Source organism: Podarcis filfolensis (genome assembly GCF_964270895.1).
Source record: "Podarcis filfolensis genome assembly, chromosome: 4".
Lineage (NCBI taxonomy): Eukaryota > Metazoa > Chordata > Lepidosauria > Squamata > Lacertidae > Podarcis > Podarcis filfolensis.
This window is the reverse complement of record NC_139607.1, coordinates 82,477,949-82,501,045: the sequence shown is the minus strand read 5'-3', so window position 1 is coordinate 82,501,045 and position 23,097 is coordinate 82,477,949. Positions and strand designations below refer to the sequence as shown.

The 23,097-nt window shown below is 44.2% G+C and overlaps 1 protein-coding gene across 7 annotated transcripts in view; it reads right to left on the bottom strand.

Moving 5' to 3' along the window:
* EXPH5 (exophilin 5) overlaps positions 1-23,097 on the bottom strand; it is a 53,362-nt gene that overhangs the window by 13,961 nt on the left and 16,304 nt on the right. For 2 of the 7 annotated variants that reach the window (XM_083608922.1, XM_083608921.1), the window contains exons 2-3: positions 10,640-10,797; positions 9,163-9,325 (exon numbers count right to left, since the gene is read on the bottom strand). In XM_083608922.1, the coding sequence (XP_083465048.1) occupies positions 9,163-9,325; positions 10,640-10,688 (212 nt within the window). In that variant the 5' untranslated portion in view covers positions 10,689-10,797. Of the gene's footprint in view, positions 1-2,211; positions 2,467-5,138; positions 5,351-6,402; positions 6,539-6,573; positions 6,979-9,162; positions 9,326-10,639; positions 10,798-23,097 lie in introns of those variants that run through there. The other 5 variants (XM_083608924.1, XM_083608928.1, XM_083608927.1 and 2 more) reach the window with 5 other exon arrangements.

Here is a 23,097-nt window from a genome sequence, read left to right as displayed (position 1 = left end):
CACGAAAGAAACTCCCAAAACAGGTGCCACACGAAACAATTAGTAGAGTAGATTTACACTGCCTGCGCTCATTAGAGCCTTGTACATTCAGAACAGAAAGCAAAACAATAATTTTTTTAAAAATCCTTCTGCTTCTTTAACACTGTAGTTCTAAGCAAGTTTACTCAGAGAAGTAAGTCTCAATAGGCCTTACTCCCTAGTAAGGCTTTGAGCTTAGAGCTGTCGCTTAAACCTTACACTTTTGGAAAGCGCTCCCAGTTAAGTATTCCTCCTTGCATCTTTCATTTCTCTAGTTGGTTTTCTAATGCTTTTCCAGGCGCACTCAGCTCTGATGGCACAAGCCTCTGCATGTCACCTTGAAAGCCAGTCCTGCTGCATCCAGTGGCACTTACTTCTGCGTAGGCATGCATCAGATTGCACTACCTAGGTCAGAATAGGCAGGCAGCAGGGAGGAGGAGGAGGAATAAAATATTACATTTATATGCGTATACACAACACTTACCATGCGAATGCATTTTTTATAATATAATCAGTACAGGTGGGACCTGCCATTGCAGTGTTCAGGACGACAGACACTCTAGTCCTTTCCTCACCCACCCCTGTTTTCCCCCCTTCAAAAAAGGTAACATTTGGATCTGAGTTTTTCCTCTAAATATCTTTTACACTTTTGTACATTTGGGTTCCTTGTGCATGGATAGTGCCGTTTTGGTTACAAAGGAAAGGCACACGCAGCGTGATCGTCAGAAGTAAAAGGAATAATAAAAGCCCCTTCAAGGCTCGCCTTATGCCAGACAACTCACTTCTTTGCCTCTGTTTTCCCTTCTTTCAAAAGGGGAAATTATAAATACATAGCTGGGATACGAACTTGTATATGGTGACTTTCCTGCCCACCACAAGAAGGAAGTATGATGTCTGGTGCTTCTTTGCTCGACAGACTTGCTAATTCTTGATTATTATTTTTTCTATGTTTTTATTTTCTTTTTCTTTTAACAAAAAGTGTATCCATATAACCCTCAGGGCTCCTTCCAACTCTGCAATTCTTTGATTCTATGATTTAGATTCCCCTAATATAGGGGTGCCATGGAGGCTCTCGTCGAATGGCCTAATTCTGAACTGCGGATAAATCCTGCCCCTGCAGCCTCTTAAACTACAGATTTTAAATCAAAAGGCTTACTAGGTAGCCTGGTCCTAACCAATCCTGGCAAAGCGCATGGGCTGAAAACATTTCCATCCCCAACGGGATTAAATCAGTTCAAATTTAAGTATAGTGTATTAACTGACTTAAGTGTCAGGCTATTGAAGTCCAAAATATCGAGGCAAATCAGTTTGCCTCAAATTTTGCTTCAGGTTAGAGTTATCCATCTACTTAAAGAAGTGTGAAATGAAAGCCATGCACCAACAGGGTCAGCAGATCACTCCCGGCTTTAAAATATCATTCCTTACAATCCGCAAGTTTCCACCTGTCACATTTTTCAGAGCAACAACCTGTCATTTGTTAAAGGGGAGGAGCAGGAGAGAGAGGGAGAGGCTGGACTGACAAGCATCTTTATAGACATTATTAGTCTGAATTTACCCTGCCGAGTTACCGACATGCATTAAGCGCCAATCAAAAAACACCCACGATGTTGCTGTGGTAAATCCAACACTTCCCTTAACTGCTGTACTGTTTTTTTAAAAAAAAACAACAACACCACACAACATGACTTACTAGGGTTGCCATCTCTTCCCCTGGCAGAGATACTGGGGTTTTATCACCATAAGCAGAAAAGAAACAAACCAATACTTTCCCTGTCCCGGACCTGCACAACATTCCAGTTTCAAACCCGGGCATCTCCAGGGAAGACTGGCAGAGAAACCTGTAGACCTTAATGAGCTAGGGAGTCAGAGCCAATATAAGGAAGCTTCCTACGAGGGGGGTGGGAATCACTTGCTCAGCTCCTGCCTGACATATAATCTGTTAGAGAGGCCCAGGAGCTATTCCAAAGAACTGGAGGTGGGCAGAGTTAGGCACCCTTCAGCATTCCAGAGCATAGGGTAGGCCTTCTCTTTCCATAAAACTGTTTGATGATTAATCCAACTTTCTACATCAAACAAACAACGGCAATGGAACTCGGCTGAGCACGTAAGCAGGGCGAGTGCTAAGCCACTTAGGGCAGCTCCGCACGGTCTTTCCGAAGGCTGTCTCTCGAGGTTGGAAGGAGTTTTGCTTACCACACTGCCTCACTCTCCTTGCCGGAGTTGGCTGGGTTTGCCGGTGGCCGCGCCAGGCAGTCCCGTTTCCCTTTCAGCTTGCCGTCTCTTCGCACAGTTCGCTTGTCATCGGAAGCCACCATACTGGAGCATTCTCCGACACGCCCCCCTCCTTGCTGCCTTCCCACACCGTCCTTTGGTCCTCAGGAGCTGCTTGTGCATTCAAGCAAGCTGACTTTATTACACTCCGGCAGCAAGTATAAACTGGCTCGCTGGCATGCTCCGGGGGCCTGCATGAGCCTTCCCTCCCCTAACGCTTTGTCATTTATTTGTAATGCGCCTTGCAGGCAGGGAAGAACAAGTTGAAAGGTATAAAGTGCTTGCGCTTTTTTTTTTTATTTCTGCAACCGACAGGCGGTTGGAGAGATCCAGGCAGGATCTATTTTCTTGCTCTACAGCTTTGCGTGGTTGGGGTGTGTGCCTGTCTGCCTCCTTTTTTGTGTTTAATAACTGACACTTCTGTTCCTGTGTTTTTCAGGACTGTTGACAGGCAGAAAAATCAACAGGTGAAGTTTCTCATCTCTTCCATACCCCCTCCCATGGCAGGAAAGGATGTGCCTGTTGACTTTATGCCTGCCACCTCATAGGTCATAGAGGTTTGGAGGGGAAATATGTTGACGCTCTGACTTGGATATTCCAGGCCCAGAAACTGGCCCACAGAGTCTCATGCAAGCAGCTGAAGCCCTTTTACTGAATAGAATTTCCTTGTTGAAATATAAGCCCTGATGTCCAGTGAACGACTATTTCCTATATGCAATGCACATTCTTGAAAAATAGTATTGTTAAGGCTAATTCAAGTGCCTCGGACTCCAGGTGAACATTTTCAGAATTACAATTTGCACACTGTGTTTAAAGAACACTGAAAATGTTATATCATTTTACTGCTGTTAGCCGCTCTGAGCCCGGCTTCGGCTGGGGAGGGCGGGATATAAATAAAATTCTATTAATATTATTATTTTAAAAAGATGTGGTTATGGGAAGAGGACACATTTCAGGCTCAATCCCTAGTATCTCCAGTAAAAAGCGTTCCAGATTGCAGGCAAAAAACCCCCAGAACTACTGCCAATCAAAATAAAAGAAACTAGGCTAGATGGATGAAATAGGAAGTTACCATACCAGGTCAGAATGAGGCTGTATGTTGACATCAGAAGCCTGTAACACAGAGAGGTCAGGGCTATTTTACCTTTGGCCCTCTAAATGTTGCTCAACTCCTGTTCCCATCAGCCGTAGCCAGCAGGGCCAATGGTTAGGGAAGATGGGAAGTGTCATCTAGCAACACCTGAAGGACCACAGGTTCCTTAGGCCTGGTGTAGGTGGCCAGATGCAAATGAGACCCAGGCTCCTGTACCCTTTTAACACCTTTTCAGCAGATGTGCTCCTAGGGATGTTTTTCAGGACCAAAGGAGAACCATCAGGCACCCTAAATCTTGAGTGATGGGAATATTCAAGGAATGGGTACCAGTTTCCTGAGTTACTATGACTTCTGGCCAAAAAGCAGAAACTGAAGTTACTTCCATGGAGCCAGGAGCTGATAGGTGACCGAGCAAGTCAAGCAACTCTCGGGCTGCAGCCCCATGCCAGCAGAAATGGAGCCCAAATGGGGCCACTGGGAGAGAAGAGGTAGGTATCATGATGCTTGGTAGAATTCAGAGTTGCAGAAGTACAAGAAGTCTTTTTTTTTGGGGGGGAGGCACTTAAGTGAGCACATGAAAATCCAAAACAAACCTAGCCCAATGAAGACTGATCATCTTCAGTAGTCATGGAACCTTGAAGTGGAGCTCTCCTATGGGGAAAGAGGTTATACCACAACGGTTTGTTATGGGTCCTGCTTCTCTCTGTCTCAGGTAACCTCCTGTAACCTCCTGGGCACATCCTTCCCACATCTCAAGCACCTCGTTCTGTATACGCTGTTTCAGCCTCTCAAGTCCTGGACCTTTGTTTTATTAACTTTGTGTTTCCCCCTCCCTTACACTTTGCCCTTTAAATAAACACTCAAGGCAGTTTCCAAATTATTTAAAACAATAACGTCTACGTTGCAACAAACAATAAAAACATAGATTAATTAAAAGACAGGCTCACGGCAGATCATCTGTGGGGCTTGGCAGGATGTGGAAAGCTACCCGGTGCAAAAGCCATCAGCCACAATAAAATGACAAATGAGGTTCCAAATAATTATGGCACAAGCTTTCATAGCCTATGTCCCTGCTGAAGTCAGTCCACCAAGGCTAAGGTGTCCTTCTGCTTTTGTGCATGAACATTACCCATAAAATACTTGCTTTTGAACAGAAGTTAACATACAAAGTCAGGTTGCCCCAATAAAACTACTGCTGTAAATCAAATTACATCATTGACACTTCTCACATGCCAGAAGTAAGCAAGGCATATTATGACATAAGGGTCTGAAACTAGCCAGAACAGCCTCAGTAGATCTTGCAGTATGAAAGGCTTTTTACTTTTCAAATTTCTGCCTCATACAGGCTCTGAAAATCAAATGACAACAGCTCAAACCTGGGCATGTTTACTCAAAAGTAAGTTTCACTCCATTCAGTATGCTTACTCTCAGGTAAGTGTGTACAGAATTACAACCCAGGTTAGCAAAACTAGCTTCTTAGGTTTACTTTGAACAGTGAAAGGATTTGACTCTGGGGCAGGCAGGCAATTTTAACCACACTGTATATAATTTTTTTTTATTCTATTTTTGAACTTGCCTTCAGGATTTCTTTTTCATCTCTACCAAAGCCTGACTTTCCCGTACCACAGGATTGCTTTCCTACAGGTTTCTCTTTCAAGAGAGATTGGACACCTTTCTAAAAGGTTTCTTCCTAATTACACTAGAACGATCCCCTCCCCTCCTTTATTAGGGATCTTCAAAGAATAAACAGACCCACCTTAGCTGCTTTGGCCAATTATGAGGCAGAAGAGTAAAAGGATCCTGCAGATGTCAATTGCTCCTGTCAGCATTTTGAAATTAAAGGCCTGTTTACAAATGTCCACATGTTTAATTACCATGGAGCTCAGGAATATCCCAGCTGCCATTCCACATCAGGGCATCAGAGGCCAGTTTCCAGTGAGTCTGTCTGCCTTGCTTCATGAAGTTTGGTAGCTGGATTAATAAGCTAGACAGGGCTGCTACCCGGCCAGAAAGAAAAGGGAAGGGGGAAAAACCAGCCCAGCCTGTTTTTGTCCTTTAACAGAGGTCTGATAATATGCAGGAGTTGGCAAGCGAAACTTTTTCCTTGGCAAGGAGCTCAAGGAGTTCACTTGTTAACTGCAGCAAGTCAAGCTGCTATTTTCAAGCGAAAGAACCCAGGGTCGGCTTTAAAGAACTGGCAACCCGCCCCCCAAAAGCCCAAGCTATAGAATGCAGAGCATGAATTATATCTAATAAGGACATATTAATAAATGCACAGGGTAAAAACATTGCCTGAGATTGATGGGTTTGTTCAGACACTTCCTTCCTGGCAATTACAAGTTGCAGGAGGATTAATGGTCAAGATTTCCTTCATTTAAATATATAGATTCAACAGCAGCAGGGTCACCCATTGTGAACCAACCCTCCTCAGGCCCATCAGCTGAGTACAGCTTGCTCCAGCGAGGAAAGAAAGAAAGAACTGGGAGCCTACTTTAAGCTCCCAGTTGATCCTCTGAAGCCCTGCCCTTACCCAACCCAGAAGTGGTATCATGTGTATGGCAGGTGGGTGTGCCTTCCCTTAAACTGCCTGCCAGGCCAAATGGGAGGCCTGGTGGCTAAATTTGGCCCACAGGGCAGAGGTTCCCTACCCCCGAACTAGGGCAGCTCTTTGATTAACTGTAATTGTGCCTCCCCAAATTTGCCAGTCTGTGCTCTTGGAAAAATCTGGCAGTCCGGAGGCACCCTCTCACACATTCTCAGTTCTTGCGTTGACAGTTCTGCTCTCCAAAATGGGGTCCGTCTTTTTAGAAAACCCAGCAGAGAATGAAGCCACAACATTCCCTCTCCCACTGCTCTAACAATCCCTCCTCCTCTCCCACCTGCTAAAGGACACACACAAAAATAAAAAAAAAACAGAGACCTGTTTGCTTAAAGCAGGTGGAGACAGGTTTCCAAGTGTCCGAGTAAAAATCTGGCCTGGCCTGCTCTCGCGCCTTTAACTGCAGCTTTGATCTGCCTACCTGCAGGACGAGACGGCAGTGCCGACGAGGGAATTTCACCTGCTTTCTAAACAACTTCCTCCTAATGGTGCCAGAGAGATTTCAGTGCTCTCGTCTCCCTATAAAGCAAACGCCATTGCAAAGCAACCTTTTGAAGAAGGCGGGGATTTTTCAAGCAGAAGACATAAATACCGCATTTAGCAATCAGTTCGGTGGCCGGGCTTATTTGTTTATGCTCCTTCGCACGGCACTCCGCACACCTCTGTGGGACTGGTTGCAAACGCCCTCCTGGGCCGGGAAGCATGACATCATCCGAGGCCCTGAGAAAGGTGCTAAGCGAGCAAATCCAGCCCACACAGCTGCCAAAGGGAAAGCCCCGTTTGCACGTAACCCAATGCCTCTAGGCAACAGCGAGAAAGGAAACATACACTTGAGAGGAGAACAAGGCGAGGAGGACTGGGACAGCTAAAGCAGGCAGACCCTGAGCAGATGCAAAACAAACCACACAAAAATAAAGAAATAAAAACCGCTAATGGGATTTCATTTACAGTGGTACCTCGGGTTACATACGCTTCAGGTTACACACTCTGCTAACCCAGAAATAGTGCTTCAGGTCAAGAACTTTGCTTCAGGATGAGAACAGAAATCGTGCTCCGGCGGCGCGGCAGCAGGAGGAGGCCCCATTAGCTTCAGGTTACCCATTAGCAAGTGGTGCTTCAGGTTAAGAACAGTTTGAGGTTAAGAACAGACCTCTGGAACGAATTAAGTACTTAATACGAGGTACCACTGTATAGTACTTTGATCATAAGAAGAGCCCTGGCAGATGACGCCAAAGTCCCACCTAGTCGTGGGGTAGAAAATGGGGTGCCCTCCATTTTGGTTTTTATTTATTTTTTATTATTTTTTATTCTGCTTTATTATTATTATTAACAATAATAACTAATAAAACAAGTGGAACCTGCGACAAAATGTTTGCATTATGGAGGGAGTCCTCCAAAATACTCCCAGTTCGCCACCCAAACAGTCAGTTAATATTCTGTGGTCACTGAAAACACTCAGTTCTCATCATTGGTTTGTTTTGGAGGTTCCCCGCTCCTTTGCTGCTTTTGCGCTAAAGATTTTTTTGGTACTTCTGCAAACCTTAGGGCTTCCACAACCCTGCTGATGCCTCGCTTTTGGGTGTTGGTGGTGATGTTTGGCTACATAATCATCCACACGTCCCTGTGAACTTTGGAGATAAAAGAAACGAGGGGTGCCATCAGTTAAAAGCAAAGCCAACTTTAGAAGCAGCAGATAGTTAGCTATTAAAAGCTTGATGAGAAAAGAAAGCTTTCAGTGCATGTCTAAAAGCAAACAAGGAGAGAACCTAGCCTAGTGGGCTTTTGCAGGGAGGGCATTTCAAAGTTTTGGCGCCACCATCCAAAAGACCCTGCCTCTTATAGTATCCATCTCACCTCATGAAACAGGATTTGAGGCCTCCACCCTGACAGCTCTAACTATGCATGGGTGTATGCAAGCAGGGGCTTCTCCAGATTCTTTTTGAGCACAAAAATGCTCAACACACAAATTAGGAAATTCCTGTGTGAGTGCAGAGCACTTAGAAGGGGAGACACCAAATTACATGGAAGGAATGCATAAGATGCAACGTGAATTTCATATTAAATAAAAGCAACAACAGAAGGATCCAGAGACTAGCTTTGCTCACGCCCTGCAATTAGCAAGTAGTTACATATCCTACTCTAGTGTGATCTACTTTCAGCCCACCAGATTTCCCTGCCAGCCAATTCTGACGTTACTGAATAGCTATGTCAAAACAGATTTTAAGGGAGGAGCTCAGTGGCGGACTGAACGCTTGCGTGGAGCAGGTCCCCAATCGATCTTTGGTGTCTCCAGACAGGGATAGGAAAAGACTCCTGTCTGTCACCCTGGAGAGCTGTTGCCAGTCAGTGTAAGCAATACTGAGCTGGATGGTGAAATGGTCTTAAGGTAGCTTCCTATGTTCCTATGAGTTGTAGTCTAAAACATCTGGAGGAAACTAGGTTGGTGAAGGTGAGCATGGGTCATGTCCCCAGAAATTTCGGTCAGCTGCTCTTCCAGCTGTGTCCAAATTGCCTGCTCCCTGAGATGCAGCCACACCTTCAAATGTTACAGAAAAGAAGAAGAAGAGTTTGGATTTGATATCCCGCTTTATCACTACCCGAAGGAGTCTCAAAGCGGCTAACATTCTCCTTTCTCTTCCTCCCCGACAACAAACACTCTGTGAGGTGAGTGGGGCTGAGAGACTTCAGAGAAGTGTGACTGGCCCAAGGTCACCCAGCAGCTGCATGTGGAGAAGCAGGGAAGCGAACCCAGTTCACCAGATTACGAGACTACCGCTCTTAACCACTACACCACACTGTAGGAGGTGTAGGAGGAGGATTGGTAGAGACTTCCAGCCCAAGAGGCTTCTGGGCAGGAGGAAGATGAATGCAAGTATGACACTGGCGGTCAAGGAGCTTTCAACATTTGTAACGTAGCATAGTGTGAAATCCTCCGAGGCAGATACAGGAAAGAAACAAATTCATGAGGCACAAGCTCATGAAAGTTCATGGAATCATAGAGTTGGGAGTCTAGTCTAACTTGCCAGGCAGGAATAACCGCTAACAATGAAGACCTCTCCTCTCCACCAATCCCAGAAAAGTGCTTTCTGCAACAGAGCAGCTGACTCCAACCTGGCCCCCAAAGATCTGGATTTGCAACCAGAGCAAATGAATGCACACAGACAGGAAGCTTCCAGCTCACCTTGGAGGGTATTGGGGCTGCTTTTGCAGAGGCTTTGAATGCTGCCGTTTCGATTTTCTGAAGGAGGAGAAGAGAGATGCAAAAGGCATACGCAGCCCTCCCAGGATGGAAGGGGAGGCATTCTTCTGGGCTTGCGGGATCGGTGGGGCGGAGGGTTTTGCATCTGAAAAGGAAATTGAAATGATAAATATTATTTGTTTCCCCCCAATCCTTTGAACTGGGTTTATTTATTATTTGAAGCATCAACACAGTCTTTCAGTCATAATCCCAGGGCAATTTACAAAAGGAATAAAACAATTAAAATGCAAATGCAAAGAAAAGAAAAGAAGCTAAAAGCCACATTTGTTTTTTAAAAAATGCAATTAAAAACTGTGCATAAGGAGGTTGGGAAAAATAGAACGGCCTTTGTCTGGTGCTAAAATGATGATAAGTAGGTGCCAGGCGAAGCTCTCTGGGGAGAGAATTCTACAACTAGGGTGCAGCTACCAAGAAGGCCCTGTCTCCAGAGGCCTCACTTCAGATATGGGGGGGGGGGCAGGAAGGTGGCATCTATAAAAAGCCTTCCACACTCTAATAATGAAGTTATTATAATAATGAAGAAAATGGAAAGTACAAAGCTTTAATAATGAAGCTTTGTACTTTCCTTTTTCTTTGAGGAAGCAAACCCTGTGCTTCACGCGACAAACTTTGTATAAATAGTCAGTATATTCTGCATCTCCTCAGAATACTCCCTGACTGCCATGAGTTTGGAGTGTGTATGTGTTTGTGTGTGCGCGCCTCTCTCTAGGTACCTGAATAAAAAAATATTAAGGTGAATCTGAGCATTGTTTAATGTCCACAACAGTATGTAGGACAGTTAAGAAACTGATCAAAGCAACAGTCTGAGAGAAATTCTCCCTACATCTGTATCAGTGTCAAGCCAGACAGCAGACGGGCTCCATCTTCCTGTCCTGATATTCTGATCACATCATCACCTGCCTGCTTTCTGAGCCCAGTTGAATCTGTCAAGGTGCCGTCCATCCATTTCACTTATCTAAATTGAATTCCTGTCCCCTGACAAGCAGATTGGAGAGGCGCACTGTTTTATCTGAGACCTGATTTCTCTCATCTCCGGGAGGACTACAGCACTTGAGTGTGATAAGTCAATACACAATGTATATATTTATATTTCCCTACAATATATAATTTCCTTCCCTACGAAGCTCTTAAATGCTCTTCCTGTCACAAAGGCCGGCGCTGAGGCAATTTGATCAGATAACGCTCACTGTAGCAGCCTGATCCCTGCCTTGACAACACACTTCCAGAGAAGCTACAGCTAAGTTGCCAAATTGCCTTTTAATGTGCTTTACTTTGAGATATTACTTCCACCTGAAAAATCTCTGGTGACTGTTCCTCTTCCTTAAAACTCGTAACGTCATATATCGCCCATTTTTATAGTTGGAAGTGGCCTTGTTTGGATGCACGAGTGGCGACTCACCATTTCCGATGGACTTTCGCAGTCTGTGAACTAGGGGTTGTTTGAACATTTTGCCAACATCAGCCTCATTCTGAAATTTTCTCTTCTGGATTTCTTCAAACCAGTCTCCAGTCACCCCTGGTAGTCCTGTTGCATCTTCCTTTTCCTTGTGAAGTTTGCTATGAAAGAGAACACATACGTGATTTTAACCGGGAATTATGTTTGTTTTTAATATTCTCAGTAACATCCCTGGAGGAGTGGTCTTCTCTTCCGCCTAAAAGGGGGTAGAGAGAATGGATGCTAATCTGTGAAGCACATATAGGAGCGTTGCAAATACACCCACAAAAGTTGCCAGCCCATAATTGCTTTACAGTGGTACCTCGGGTTACAGACGCTTCAGGTTACAGACTCTGCTAACCCAGAAATAGTACCTTGGGTTAAGAACTTTGCTTCAGGATGAGAACAGAAATCGCACCGCGGCAGTGTGGTGGCAGCGGGAGGCCCCATTAGCTAAAGTGGTACCTCAGGTTAAGAACAGTTTCAGGTTAAGAACGGACCTACGGAACGAATTAAGTTCTTAACCCGAGGTACCACTGTACTGGTATGCTTAGAGTAGGGGTTGGCAAGGTTTACCTTGCCTGGGCCGGTTCACTCCAGTGGAGATCCTTCCATGGGTCAGATTGTGCGCGATTGACCGCGATTTCCAGCGTCGGCATCCATGTGGCCCATGGGCCTTCGGTTGCCAATCCCTGGCTTAGAGGCTAGTATTAACCTGCTATCCCAGCCAGATGGGCAAATTATTATTGTTATTGTTCTCCTCCTCCTCCTCCCAGTTCACCCAGTGGTGGCAAAGGATGATACAACAGACTTTGCGATGACATTGCTCTAGTATCACCTTCAAGTCAGAGCAGTTTACTAGGCTGTTTGTTTGTTTGTTTGTTTGTTACTTTTAATATATTTATATATCCCATGCTGGGATTCAAGGTGGCTTGCAACATTTAAAAACACGAATTATAAAGTGCAGGGCAATAAAAACAAACCAGTTAAAAACAACAATTAAAATACACCAGAGCACATTTTAAACCAGCAGCTTAAATGCAGTTGGCCCTGACGGCAGCCTGGTGAGCAGCCGCATCTCAGCTTTAGTTGTCAAAGGCCATAGTTTCATCTGCAATCCTTTGCTAAAGTGCTAGATTAGCCAATAGTACACTTTCACATCCTGCTTCAGGCAGGCATCTGTCAAATAATATTCAAAGTACTGTATTGCACCCCCTCTAGAGGCCAAAAACTAGAGGGCACGATTTCCAAACAACTGTGACTATATTGCCTTTTCTGCAGTTTGCAAGACGGCGGTGTGATTGTTAGACCCAGGATCTGATCCCAGTAAGGTCTGGTACACTGATTGTTAAGAGTTGAAAATGTGACACACACACACACACACACACACACACACATTCATTCATATATCAGGTCTAGTAATATCATGATATTCAGTAGCTGAATGCTCCAATGTACTACAAAAAAAATATCAAGTTCAATTCACAAATAAATGCACCGCATCGTGTATGTGTGATGGGAAGTACTACAAGACATCATAGTTGTCCCAGCAGTCACAAGCATATGCAGTGCAGTTTATTTATTGGTTTATCTTTCTCCCTTCTTTTACTCTGTACTCAAGGCAGCTTGCCACAAACTTGCACAACCATCATTTGGATCTATGGGACAGTAACTATGACAACTTTGTTAAGAGCGACAGAACTCCTCCATCACCATCCTCCATTGTTCAAGGCTCCAGGGGTCAGCAACCTTTTTCAGCCGTGGTCCGGTCCACCATCCCTCAGATCATGTGGTGGGCCGGACTATATTTGGGGGGGGGAATGAACGAAAATGAAAGGTTGCTGTCCCCTGGGCTAAGGGGTTGGGCAATTTCTGAAGCTTTTAAAAGCTGCTATACACCTTTGTTCTGGGTTTTCACCTCCTTTTGCGGGGGCGGGGGGAGGAGACACTCTTTTGCAACAGAAAAAAAGCAAGTATCTTCCTTGCTTTTCTTCTACTGGTACCTGCCGCCATCCATTCTTCTCTGATTTAATGGACTTAGGGGATTCTAAGTCCCTTGGGGCAGTTGGGCTGTAAAAGCCAACCCCAAATTTTAATATAACACCGCAACACACTCACCCTATTTCCATGACAGTGTTCCTCGAAGGCAACCTTACTTGGCTATGAGTGATCACCAAAGAAGAAGATGATTTCTGGTTCTACATATGTCTACACTCCAATGCCTGAGGGACCACAGACATTTCTGAAGCAGTTGGGAGTGATGATCCAACATGGGAGCTCTCTCTCCCCAAATTTGGAAAGGGAGATCTAAGGTGCTATATGCCCCCTTTGAATGACCTCACAATGCATAGGATCGCAGCCAAAATCATCTTTATGACCTCAGCAGCTGTACATGTGCTCCCCCAGTGTGATATCTGAGTGTAAGAGAGCCCAACCATGTTTAAAATGAAATTGTAAACTAAACTGAGCCACATTTCAAGTAAAGGTCCCTGAAATGGCGTGGGCCACTGAGAGACAGGGCACTTCCTCAGCAGTGGCCTATACCGTTCTAGGAAAACCAAGCTAAATTTCAAGTCAATGTGATTTTAAAAAAAGATCCAGTGCTCTCCTGCTGTGTATACACAACAGTACTGGCACTCAGCCCAATCGTGCTGCCCTGAGAGAGGAGTGTTATGGCAACTTGACTCTAGCTGGACTTACTCTTGAGTAAACATGCCCTGGGTTTGGTCTGTTAATCTTTAACACTTATTTTTCTCACTTGGTGTGTCGACATGCTGAACCTGGAACACCCATGAAGTTGCAGTATATTTTACATAACAAATTAGACAATGCCAAAATTGAATGCGATCTCATCCTGCCCCCTGGTGTGCATATATTATTGGTACAGCTTTTGATTTACATACAGATATACGGTATATTACACTCCCACAGTCTGTCATTGGTATAGTTAAGAAGAAACAGATTGTTATAAAATGGCAAACGCACTTGAACGTCAACAAGCATAAAGCGATGTGTGTTGGGACAAACAAATATATATTCTGTCATTTGCGTTTCATATAATAAACCAAGCTTTCTTTACTCTATTTGTGTGGGAACTTAGTGGTGGCATAAGGTTAAGGGTAAAACACATATTCATAACGGATGCAACCTCTTGTTAGTGTGTGCATGAATGCATCTGAGTGCTGGACATGCATGTGAGTTCAAACATGTATGTGTAAACAGATCTCCACCCAATCCAACACCCAGCATGGTGGATCAAAGGTCTGGATTGCAGCCTGACCCTCTGAGGACCTGATTCATTATACTCTACAGGAAAAACCTCAAGTATGAATCGAAACAGGAGCAGTGTTCGAAATGCGCCAGGCGAATTTTACACCTGGCTATTGGCAAATTGCAACCAAGTGAAGATGCCCAGGCACCAGGATAGCACCTGACAACTCCACCATCTGGAGGCGCATGCCTGGAGATCCTTGGATCCTGACCCTTTCCACACACTAGCAACACATCCTGTATAATTCTATCCATTATATTTTATCTGCACAATCAGAATGAATTTCAGGAACCCAAAAGTTATATTGAAAAATACGACTTTCGAGCTGTCTGCTCCCAAAATGGCAACTAGGCATTTCATTTTGGCAACGATAACCCTGGTTTAAGGAGCCATTTGGCGCCTACCTTATATATCTGTGTTTCTAACACTGAACAGGAGCTTAATTATTATTTTTCCCTTAGATGGAAAGCAACAAGGTTATTTACCGGTAATTCTGCAGAAGCTAGGAAAAAGATTGTGCAAATAACTTTCAGTCCTATCTTTCTGGCACTCCTCTGCTTTAGCTGCATTCCTTAAGTAGTTGTGCCAGAATCTCAATGGGCCAGTGCCTAATTCTGCATAAAATTCTCTAAATCCACACCCTTAGGGTGTGCAGATGCAGCAAAAGCATTTAAAAAAAAACAATGTTAGGTGTGGATGGTTTTGTGCACACAACACAACCTCTGACTTAGAATAGAGACTGACCAAATACTTTCTCATCTGGCCACTGAAACTACCTGCAGGCTTGGGATAGGTAACCCTGATTGCAACCCATTTCTCATTCCAGACAAGTACCGGTACTTGCACATTAGCAACTGGTGGCTATTGTTCTGCTAGGTGGTTATTGTTTAACTGAAGGGATGTTTGAGGTTTTTCTTTTTAACATTTGGGACATTAAAAAAATGACACACCCACCTGCACTCTGGAGTGATATAGACCACAGTCCCGTGTAAGGTGCATTTAGGAGCAAGAGAACATTTGGGAAGCATATAATCTCCAAAAAGACATTGGATAAATAGTGCATGCAGGCCAAAGAAAAAAGCAGCCAGGAGCAGCAGGATCCTACCCTACAGCTGCCTTTGACACTGCCTGGCGGATCTTGAGCTATGTGTGTTCCTTGTGATTTTTCAGTACTTGTTTCACCATGTTTATTTACTCCAAAGCTATGATTCAGAACATTGTTAGATCACCTAAGTGCCTCTCTCTTCTGCTGCTGTTATCCCCTAAACTGCCATTTTCTCTGCACTAAACTCAAATGTTTCATCTCCCCTGTTAAAACTTTTGTGGATCCACCTCTGGGCAGAAGCGTGGGCTGATCAGATTTCTTTGCCAAGCCGAACCCTATGAAACTTTATAACAGGTTGCCAGAGGGAGACTGTCAGATCTGAGAAGACAGAATTATCCCCTCCATGCACACACAAATTGCTCCTCTTTTAGCTGCCTGGAGATCTAAGGGTTCACAGATAAAAAGAGGACACAGATTCCTAGTCTGACAGCCTGTCAAACAGTCAACCTATCTACAAGTTGGAAGAAATTGCAATTATTGCTGCAATTATTTTTTAAAAAGCCCACCTGTTCAAATAACAGTGAAGGGATCAGTTTAAATATTGAAAGTGTTTGCATTGAGATATGTATGTGTGCACCGCACACATGGGCATTCCTATTCCATTTCAAATTTCCTGAATTCCTGCTGTCACAAACACCAGAGGAGAAATAGCAAGATTATCGATAATAATCAGCTAAATAGTTTGAGGATCTACACAACTGTGTAACATGCAGAAAACAGCATTCTTAGAGAAATCAAAGCCTGGAACTGAGGGAAGTCGGGAGGTGGTGGTGGGTGGGTTTGTGGGGGAAGGTGGGGGGAGGGAGGAAAAATGGGGGGGGGAGAATAAGGATGTTATGTTTCTGGATAATATGTTTTGTTTTAATTTTGAATAAAAAAAGTTTTGTTTTGTTTTTTTAAAAAAAGAGAAATAGCAAGAGAGAGCTCTAGCAGGACCCCACCTCTGACACTTATCTGAGAACCCCTTAAAACAAATATATTCACTTTGATCAGCAACAGAAAATTGAGTCTGGGAACTGGGAACTTCCCTATCAGGGTTCCTGCCAACATCAAGGGGTTCTTCATACATTAGTATCTTCTTTGGAATCCAAATGTCCGTTGCGGCTTCCGATTGGCTGCAGGACCTTCCTGCAGCCAATCAGAAGCCGCACCTTGGTTCCTGAACCTTTTGGAAGTCAAACGGACTTCCGGAACGGATTCCGTTCGACTTCCGAGATACAACTGTATCTGGAGAATGCCATTTGCATGTCATCTAAAATCCTGGGAGGTGGGGAAGAAATTTCTGACAGTATGAGCTGTTCAGCAGCAGAATGAAATATCTTGGAAGGCGGTGGAGTCTCCCTCACTGGTGGTTTTTAAATAGCGGTTGGATAGCCATCTCTCGGGGATTACTCACCTCTGATTTCTGAATTGCAGGGGTTTGGACTAGATGATCCTTGGGGTATCTCCCAACTACACATTTTATTTTTGAAGGTTAAAAACCCTCTTAGAAGTAATTTCCCCACAGTAGTCAAGAGTAAACCTGGGAATCACTTTTGATGTGACACCACTAGATTTTTTTTTTATTCTCACATGATATCCAATTCCCACCAGATTCCTTTAATGTCACTCACATAACATTAATTACATGCCACTTTTTTTTATTTCCGCACAGTTATAATGAAGTGTTGTGACTGTAACCTAACCAGCCCTTTAAGTAATGTTAATAGCAGAGTGTGGTAAATATTCACACTAGGTGATAGATAGCTTTGTCACAAGAGGAAACTTATGGCCCTCAGTGAGCCTGTTTTAAATGACCATTTGCCCAACCTAGCTAATTACTTTTAAGTAACATCCGTTTTGTCCATCTCACTCATTTCAGCGTACTATCCAGTTTGTTAGATAAGCTCCCCCAAAGTAAGGGCCTGTTGTCTTAAAACTACTACCAATGATTCAGCTTCTAAAAAAAATAACCATTATTAGGATACCACAGTAAGCTGCTAAATACTCAAAAGGTTGTGTTTTTAATGGACCTTCGTTCCTTCTTTAATAATTGGAGGGGGGACAAGTAAATATAATTGATACAATTTATGCCGGTATCTTGTGTCCTTGCTGTACAATTATTCATCCATTAACATTCTTTTCATGGAAAGTTGTCTTCTCTCTCGTTCTCTCTTTTTACACACACACACCCCTACAATTATGAAAGCAGCCTCACAGGAGTGAATGGACCATTTTGTCCAAATAATCACTTTTGCGGGGTTTATCTTTCCACAGAAATTTTTCTGTTTCATATGTTCATCAGTAACAATGAATGCCAATTCCAAATACAACATTAGGCATGTTTGGAAGTTTTAAAGTTTTTAGCTTTGTTTACTAAGTACAAGTAAAAAGGTGCTAAATGACTTCATTCTGAAGAGCATCAGAAAATTTCCCAGTGCAAAGTGAGTGTTTTCCAGTGCAAATTGCCCTATATCAATGGCCAATTCAATTGATCCCTCTTCACAGGGAACTCTGGGCATTGCAGCAAATTGGGGGGGGGGGTTGTTCCTAACAACTCTCAGAAACCTTAACAAACTGTAGCTCCCAGAATTATTATTTTTTGGGAGGGGAAGGCCATGAGTGTTCAAAGTACAATAATAGTGCTTTAACTGTATGGCAAGAATGTGGCCTTGAGCCAGCTACAGTTGTGTGGGATTACACTACAGCAGAGATGGTGCACCAGATGTTTCTCTCCAGATGTTGGACTACAACTCCCATCGTCCATGACCAATGGCCATGTTGGTTGAGGCTGATGGGATTTGGAGTCCAACGGGAGAGAAAGTGTGGGGTTAAGAGTGTTGGATCAGGACTTAAAGGGACAGATTGTAATCAGACTTTAAGGCAGTGTCCCTCAGATTAACACATATTCTCACTAGATGATGATGATGATGATGATGATGATTATATTTGTACCCCACCCATATGACTGGGTTGCCCTAGCCACTCTGGGCGGCTTCCAGCATATATAAAAACATAGTAAAATACTAAACCTTAAAAGCTTCCGTGGGCAGGGCTGCCTTCAGATGTTTCCTAAATGTTAAATAATTACTCATCTCCTTAACATCTGATCGGAGGGCATTCCACAGGGTGGGCGCCACTACCAAGAAGGCCCTCTGCCCTTAAGGTCTCTCTGCTCCGTGTCCTAACAACAAAGGCCAAGGGAAGAAATGTACACGTTGTGTTTAAAGGTTGCCCCCCCACGCTGGTCAAACCCATGCTGGTAGCTTCAAGAACACTGTCCAGCCATCTTGTTCTCTGTCGTCCCCTTCTCCTTCTGCCCTCAATCTTTCTGCCCCTTCATGGATCACTGCTTTGCCGTGGCAAAGGGGCTTGAATAACTCAGAGAAGCTATGAGCTATGCCATGCAGGCACAGCCAAGATGGACAGGTCATAGTGGAGAGTTTTGACCAAACATGTCTTCTCTTCTCATGAGGTGGCCAAAATATTGGAGTCTCAGCTTCAGGTTCTGTCCTTCCAGTGAGCACTCAGGGCTGATTTCCTTAAGAATGGAGAGGTTTGATCTTCTTGCAGTCCATGGGACTCTCAAGAGTCTCCTCCAGCACCATAATTCAAAAGCATCAATTCTTCGGCGATCAGCCTTCTTTATGGTCTAGCTCTCACTTCCATACATCACTACTGGGAAAACCATAGCTTTAACTATACGGACTTTTGTTGGCTGTTAATTTATAGCTTTTGCAAAATCCGATTATGAATCGTTGAAAAGTTTGCGACAAAAGTAGCTTTGTGAGGGAAGTTGCTCGCTTGTGTCTGTGCAAAGGCTGTGACCATCAGGAAGACCATGAGCCGCTCAAAGCACACGAAAAGGATCACTCTGAAATGACTGCCATCCCCAGCGAATCCCCCCTCCGATCCTGAGCCAAGGGAAACAAGCTTCTGCAACAAAACTCTGGGGAATAAATACTTGTTAGGAGGCTGCTGATAAACAATAGAAACCAGTTGCACTAATTGAGGGACACATCTAATGCTGGAGAAAACCTTGCTGTATGAACACTGCTGGATTCCTTGGGCAACTAATTTGCTCCCCAGAGTTTGCTTATAGAAGCAGTGCACAAAAACAGAAAGGTTCACCGGAGAAAATACATCTTCCATATTTCTTCCTCCAGCCTCTCCTCATTTTTAACTCAAGGAAATTATATTGGGCAGGGGAAGAGAACATGGCCGGAAGCTCTTTTTCTTGACCTCAACCGCAGGCAAAAGTTTAATTCTTCACCTCTTCCTCCTGCAACCCTGTAGGGGGAAATTTCCTCTCATTATTGCTCATCCTTCCCTCTCTGCAGCTCCTTCCTTGGAATTTGTTGCTAGTGTTTTGCACCTGACCTGTGGCTCTGATGCCGACAAGTTAACACACTTTCTGTTGCACGTGCATGTGCACACGCACGCACACACGTTCGATGCCAAAGTTCACTCCAAGAATCATAGAATTTTATTGCTGGAAGGGACGTCAAGGGGCATCCAGCCCAACCATTGAAATGCATAAATTTCAGCTACTGTAATTCATACATGACAGCACAGAACACATGCCACTGTTTCCCATCTCAGAGAGAAATCGGCTTTCCCCATCTCCCCGCTCAAAGAAATCTTAGTTGATTCATCATATAAAACATAGGCTACTTTAGACACAATGCTGTACTGGTTTGGCCCTGCAATTTTCTGTAGCAAACTGCAGTTTCTCTTTTGTCCAAACTAGCAAATTATGGTTTGTTCTTGCCCTCAAAATCAGGGTCGAGCTCCAGTTTCACATTCTGATTTGCAGAGCAAGTACAAGCCACATTTTGTTAATTTGGATGAGATGAGAAACTATGGTTTTACCGCAAACCACAGATGCAGGGAATCACAGCACGCAAGGAGAGGAGCAAGCGCATCATCACATAGTGCCAAACCATAGTTTGCCAGCTTGCCTGTACTGGTTTGTGTTCCACCAATCCCATTCTTTGTTCTAATGGATGTAGATTTGAAACCAAGCCATCTGATTGGCAGACTCATCGGGTGGGCCTGTGGCTTGGCTGCACTACTACACATTTCAGAATGTCTTAAAAGTCCCATCACATAAAAAAATGATGCACATAAATAACTAACAAGTCCGGGAAAATAGTCTAGTTTGAAACTGTTTTTTAAAAGAATAAGAATAATAAATGGAAAAACATTTATACATCTAATCTCCCACCTGCCATTTGAAATGGTACAGTCCATGCACAGATACACAGGACAACTCTGTCATTCATGTTTTTCAGCTCTCAGCCAGGTTATTACCAGTCTGGTGCATAACATTGTCTGTTTAAAAACAACGTTTGAACCTAGTTGGTACAAGAAAAATTACGTAGCAGAGCCTGCTCATTGGTACAGTGATAATGTTGAGAATTCACCTAGTCATCAAGTAAGCACCTTCTCATAAAGTTATCAAGCCCTTCATGAAGGTGCCATAGTATGAATATTCACATTCTTGTGGTTGCAGATAAAAGACAACCCTCTTTATATGAGGTGCTGGCATGCACCACTTAACACTGGAGATTTAAGCCTCTGTAATTCTGTGGTAAAGAGCTTCAGCTATCATAGACTCAAATCACAACGCAGCCACAAGTGTCATGGGTGGCCTTGGGCTAGCTATTATCTCTCACTCCCAGACCCCATCTGAAATATGGAGCTAACAGTACCCTCATACCTTGCAGGGTTGATGTACAGCCTGAAATATATGAAGCACTTTGGACTATTGAGAGTGCTGAATATAAGCTAAGTAATTATTTTACTAGCAAAATACTTGCCGTTATCATAATCATTTTATTATTTATATATCACGCCCATCTGTCTGGTTTTCTCCAGCCACTTTGGGAGGCTTACAGCATATATTAAAAAATTGTAAAACATACCACATAAAAAATTTCCCAATACTGTACAGGGAAATGGACGTTGTGGTGTATCATGTCTCACGCCTTGGATATCCAAGACATTAACTCTGAAACAGAGCGGGAATGTTTTAGAGGCAGGTTAACCAGAGCATCATCAGGGACGCAGGTGGTGCTGTGGGTTAAACCACAGAGCCTAGGGCTTGCTGATCAGAAGGTCGGCGGTTCGAATTCCCGCGACGGGGTGAGCTCCCGTTGCTCGGTCCCTGCTCCTGCCAACCTAGCAGTTCGAAAGTATGAAGTGCAAGTAGATAAATAGGTACCGCTCTGGCGGGAAGGTAAACGGCGTTTCCGTGCACTGCTCTGGTTCGCCAGAAGTGGCTTAGTCATGCTGGCCACATGACCCAGAAGCTGTACGCCGGCTCCCTCAGCCTACAGAGCGAGATGAGCGCCGCAACCCCAGAGTCGTCTGCAACTGGACCTAACAGTCAGGAGTCCCTTTATCTTAACCTTTTAACTGGAGCATCATAGGGGTACTGCCATTCCTTTCCAATATGCAATTTGGAGTGAGCCAACATGAAGAACTGATCATGATATCTAATGTCTACCTGTGTCGTGGGAGCCAGGACAAACTGTGTACTTCAGGTGACGGTTCCAGATTTATCAGCCAAAGAACCCTAAACTACAGCTCTGCCTCTTCGCCAAAGTCCCATCACTCAAATAGAGTTCTGGGTTCAGAAGACACGAGGGTGTACTCAGAAACCAACCTATGATGTTTCCAGAAATTGCAGATAGTGGGCGTCTATCATATCTTAACAGACAGATCAGGGGCAGCCACAGAAGCCCTGCTGCGAGTTACCCTGAAATGGGCTTCTTAGATCTTTGGAACTTACGAGAGAAACTTTCCCACAGACCACAGTGATCTCCTGTGGTATACTGCCTCTGACCTGGTGGGAATTAGGGCTGGACAATATCTGGTTTTCAAAACTGTGATATATCACCAGCTAAACATTGCAATATATCAATATATCACGATGTCTGAAATAAGGATGGAGCTATGTAGAGACATTGGCTGGCTTCACTTCCCCCCCCCCACCATCATGATTTTTGCACAGCTTGCGCGCGCACACACACACACACATCATGATTTCAGCAAGGCATTTGACAAGGTGCCCCATGATATTCTTGTAAAGAAGCTGGTAAAATGCGGTCTTGACTATGCTACCACTCAGTGGATTTGTAACTGGCTGACTGACCGAACCCAAAGGGTGCTCATCAATGGTTCCTCTTCATCCTGGAGAAGAGTGACTAGTGGGGTGCCACAGGGTTCTGTCTTGGGCCGGGTCTTATTCAACATCTTTATCAACGACTTGGATGATGGACTCAAGGGCATCCTGATCAAATCTGCAGATGACACCAAACTGGGAGGGGTGGCTAACACCCCAGAGGACAGGATCACACTTCAAAACGACCTTGACAGATTAGAGAACTGGGCCAAAACAAACAAGATGAATTTTAACAGGGAGAAATGTAAAGTATTGCACTTGGGCAAAAAAAAATGAGAGGCACAAATACAAGATGGGTGACACCTGGCTTGAGAGCAGTACATGTGAAAAGGATCTAGGAGTCTTGGTTGACCACAAACTTGACATGAGCCAACAGTGTGACGCAGCAGCTAAAAAAGCCAATGCAATTCTGGGCTGCATCAATAGGAGTATAGCATCTAGATCAAGGGAAGTAATAGTGCCACTGTATTCTGCTCTGGTCAGACCTCACCTGGAGTACTGTGTCCAGTTCTGGGCACCACAGTTCAAGAAGGACACTGACAAACTGGAACATGTCCAGAGGAGGGCAACCAAAATGGTCAAAGGCCTGGAAACGATGCCTTATGAGGAACGGCTAAGGGAGCTGGGCATGTTTAGCCTGGAGAAGAGGAGGTTAAGGGGTGATATGATAGCCATGTTCAAATATATAAAAGGATGTCACATAGAGGAGGGAGAAAGGTTGTTTTCTGCTGCTCCAGAGAAGCGGACATGGAGCAATGGTTCCAAACTACAAGAAAGAAGATTCCACCTAAACATTAGGAAGAACTTCCTGACAGTAAGAGCTGTTCGACAGTGGAATTTGCTGCCAAGGAGTGTGGTGGAGTCTCCTTCTTTGGAGG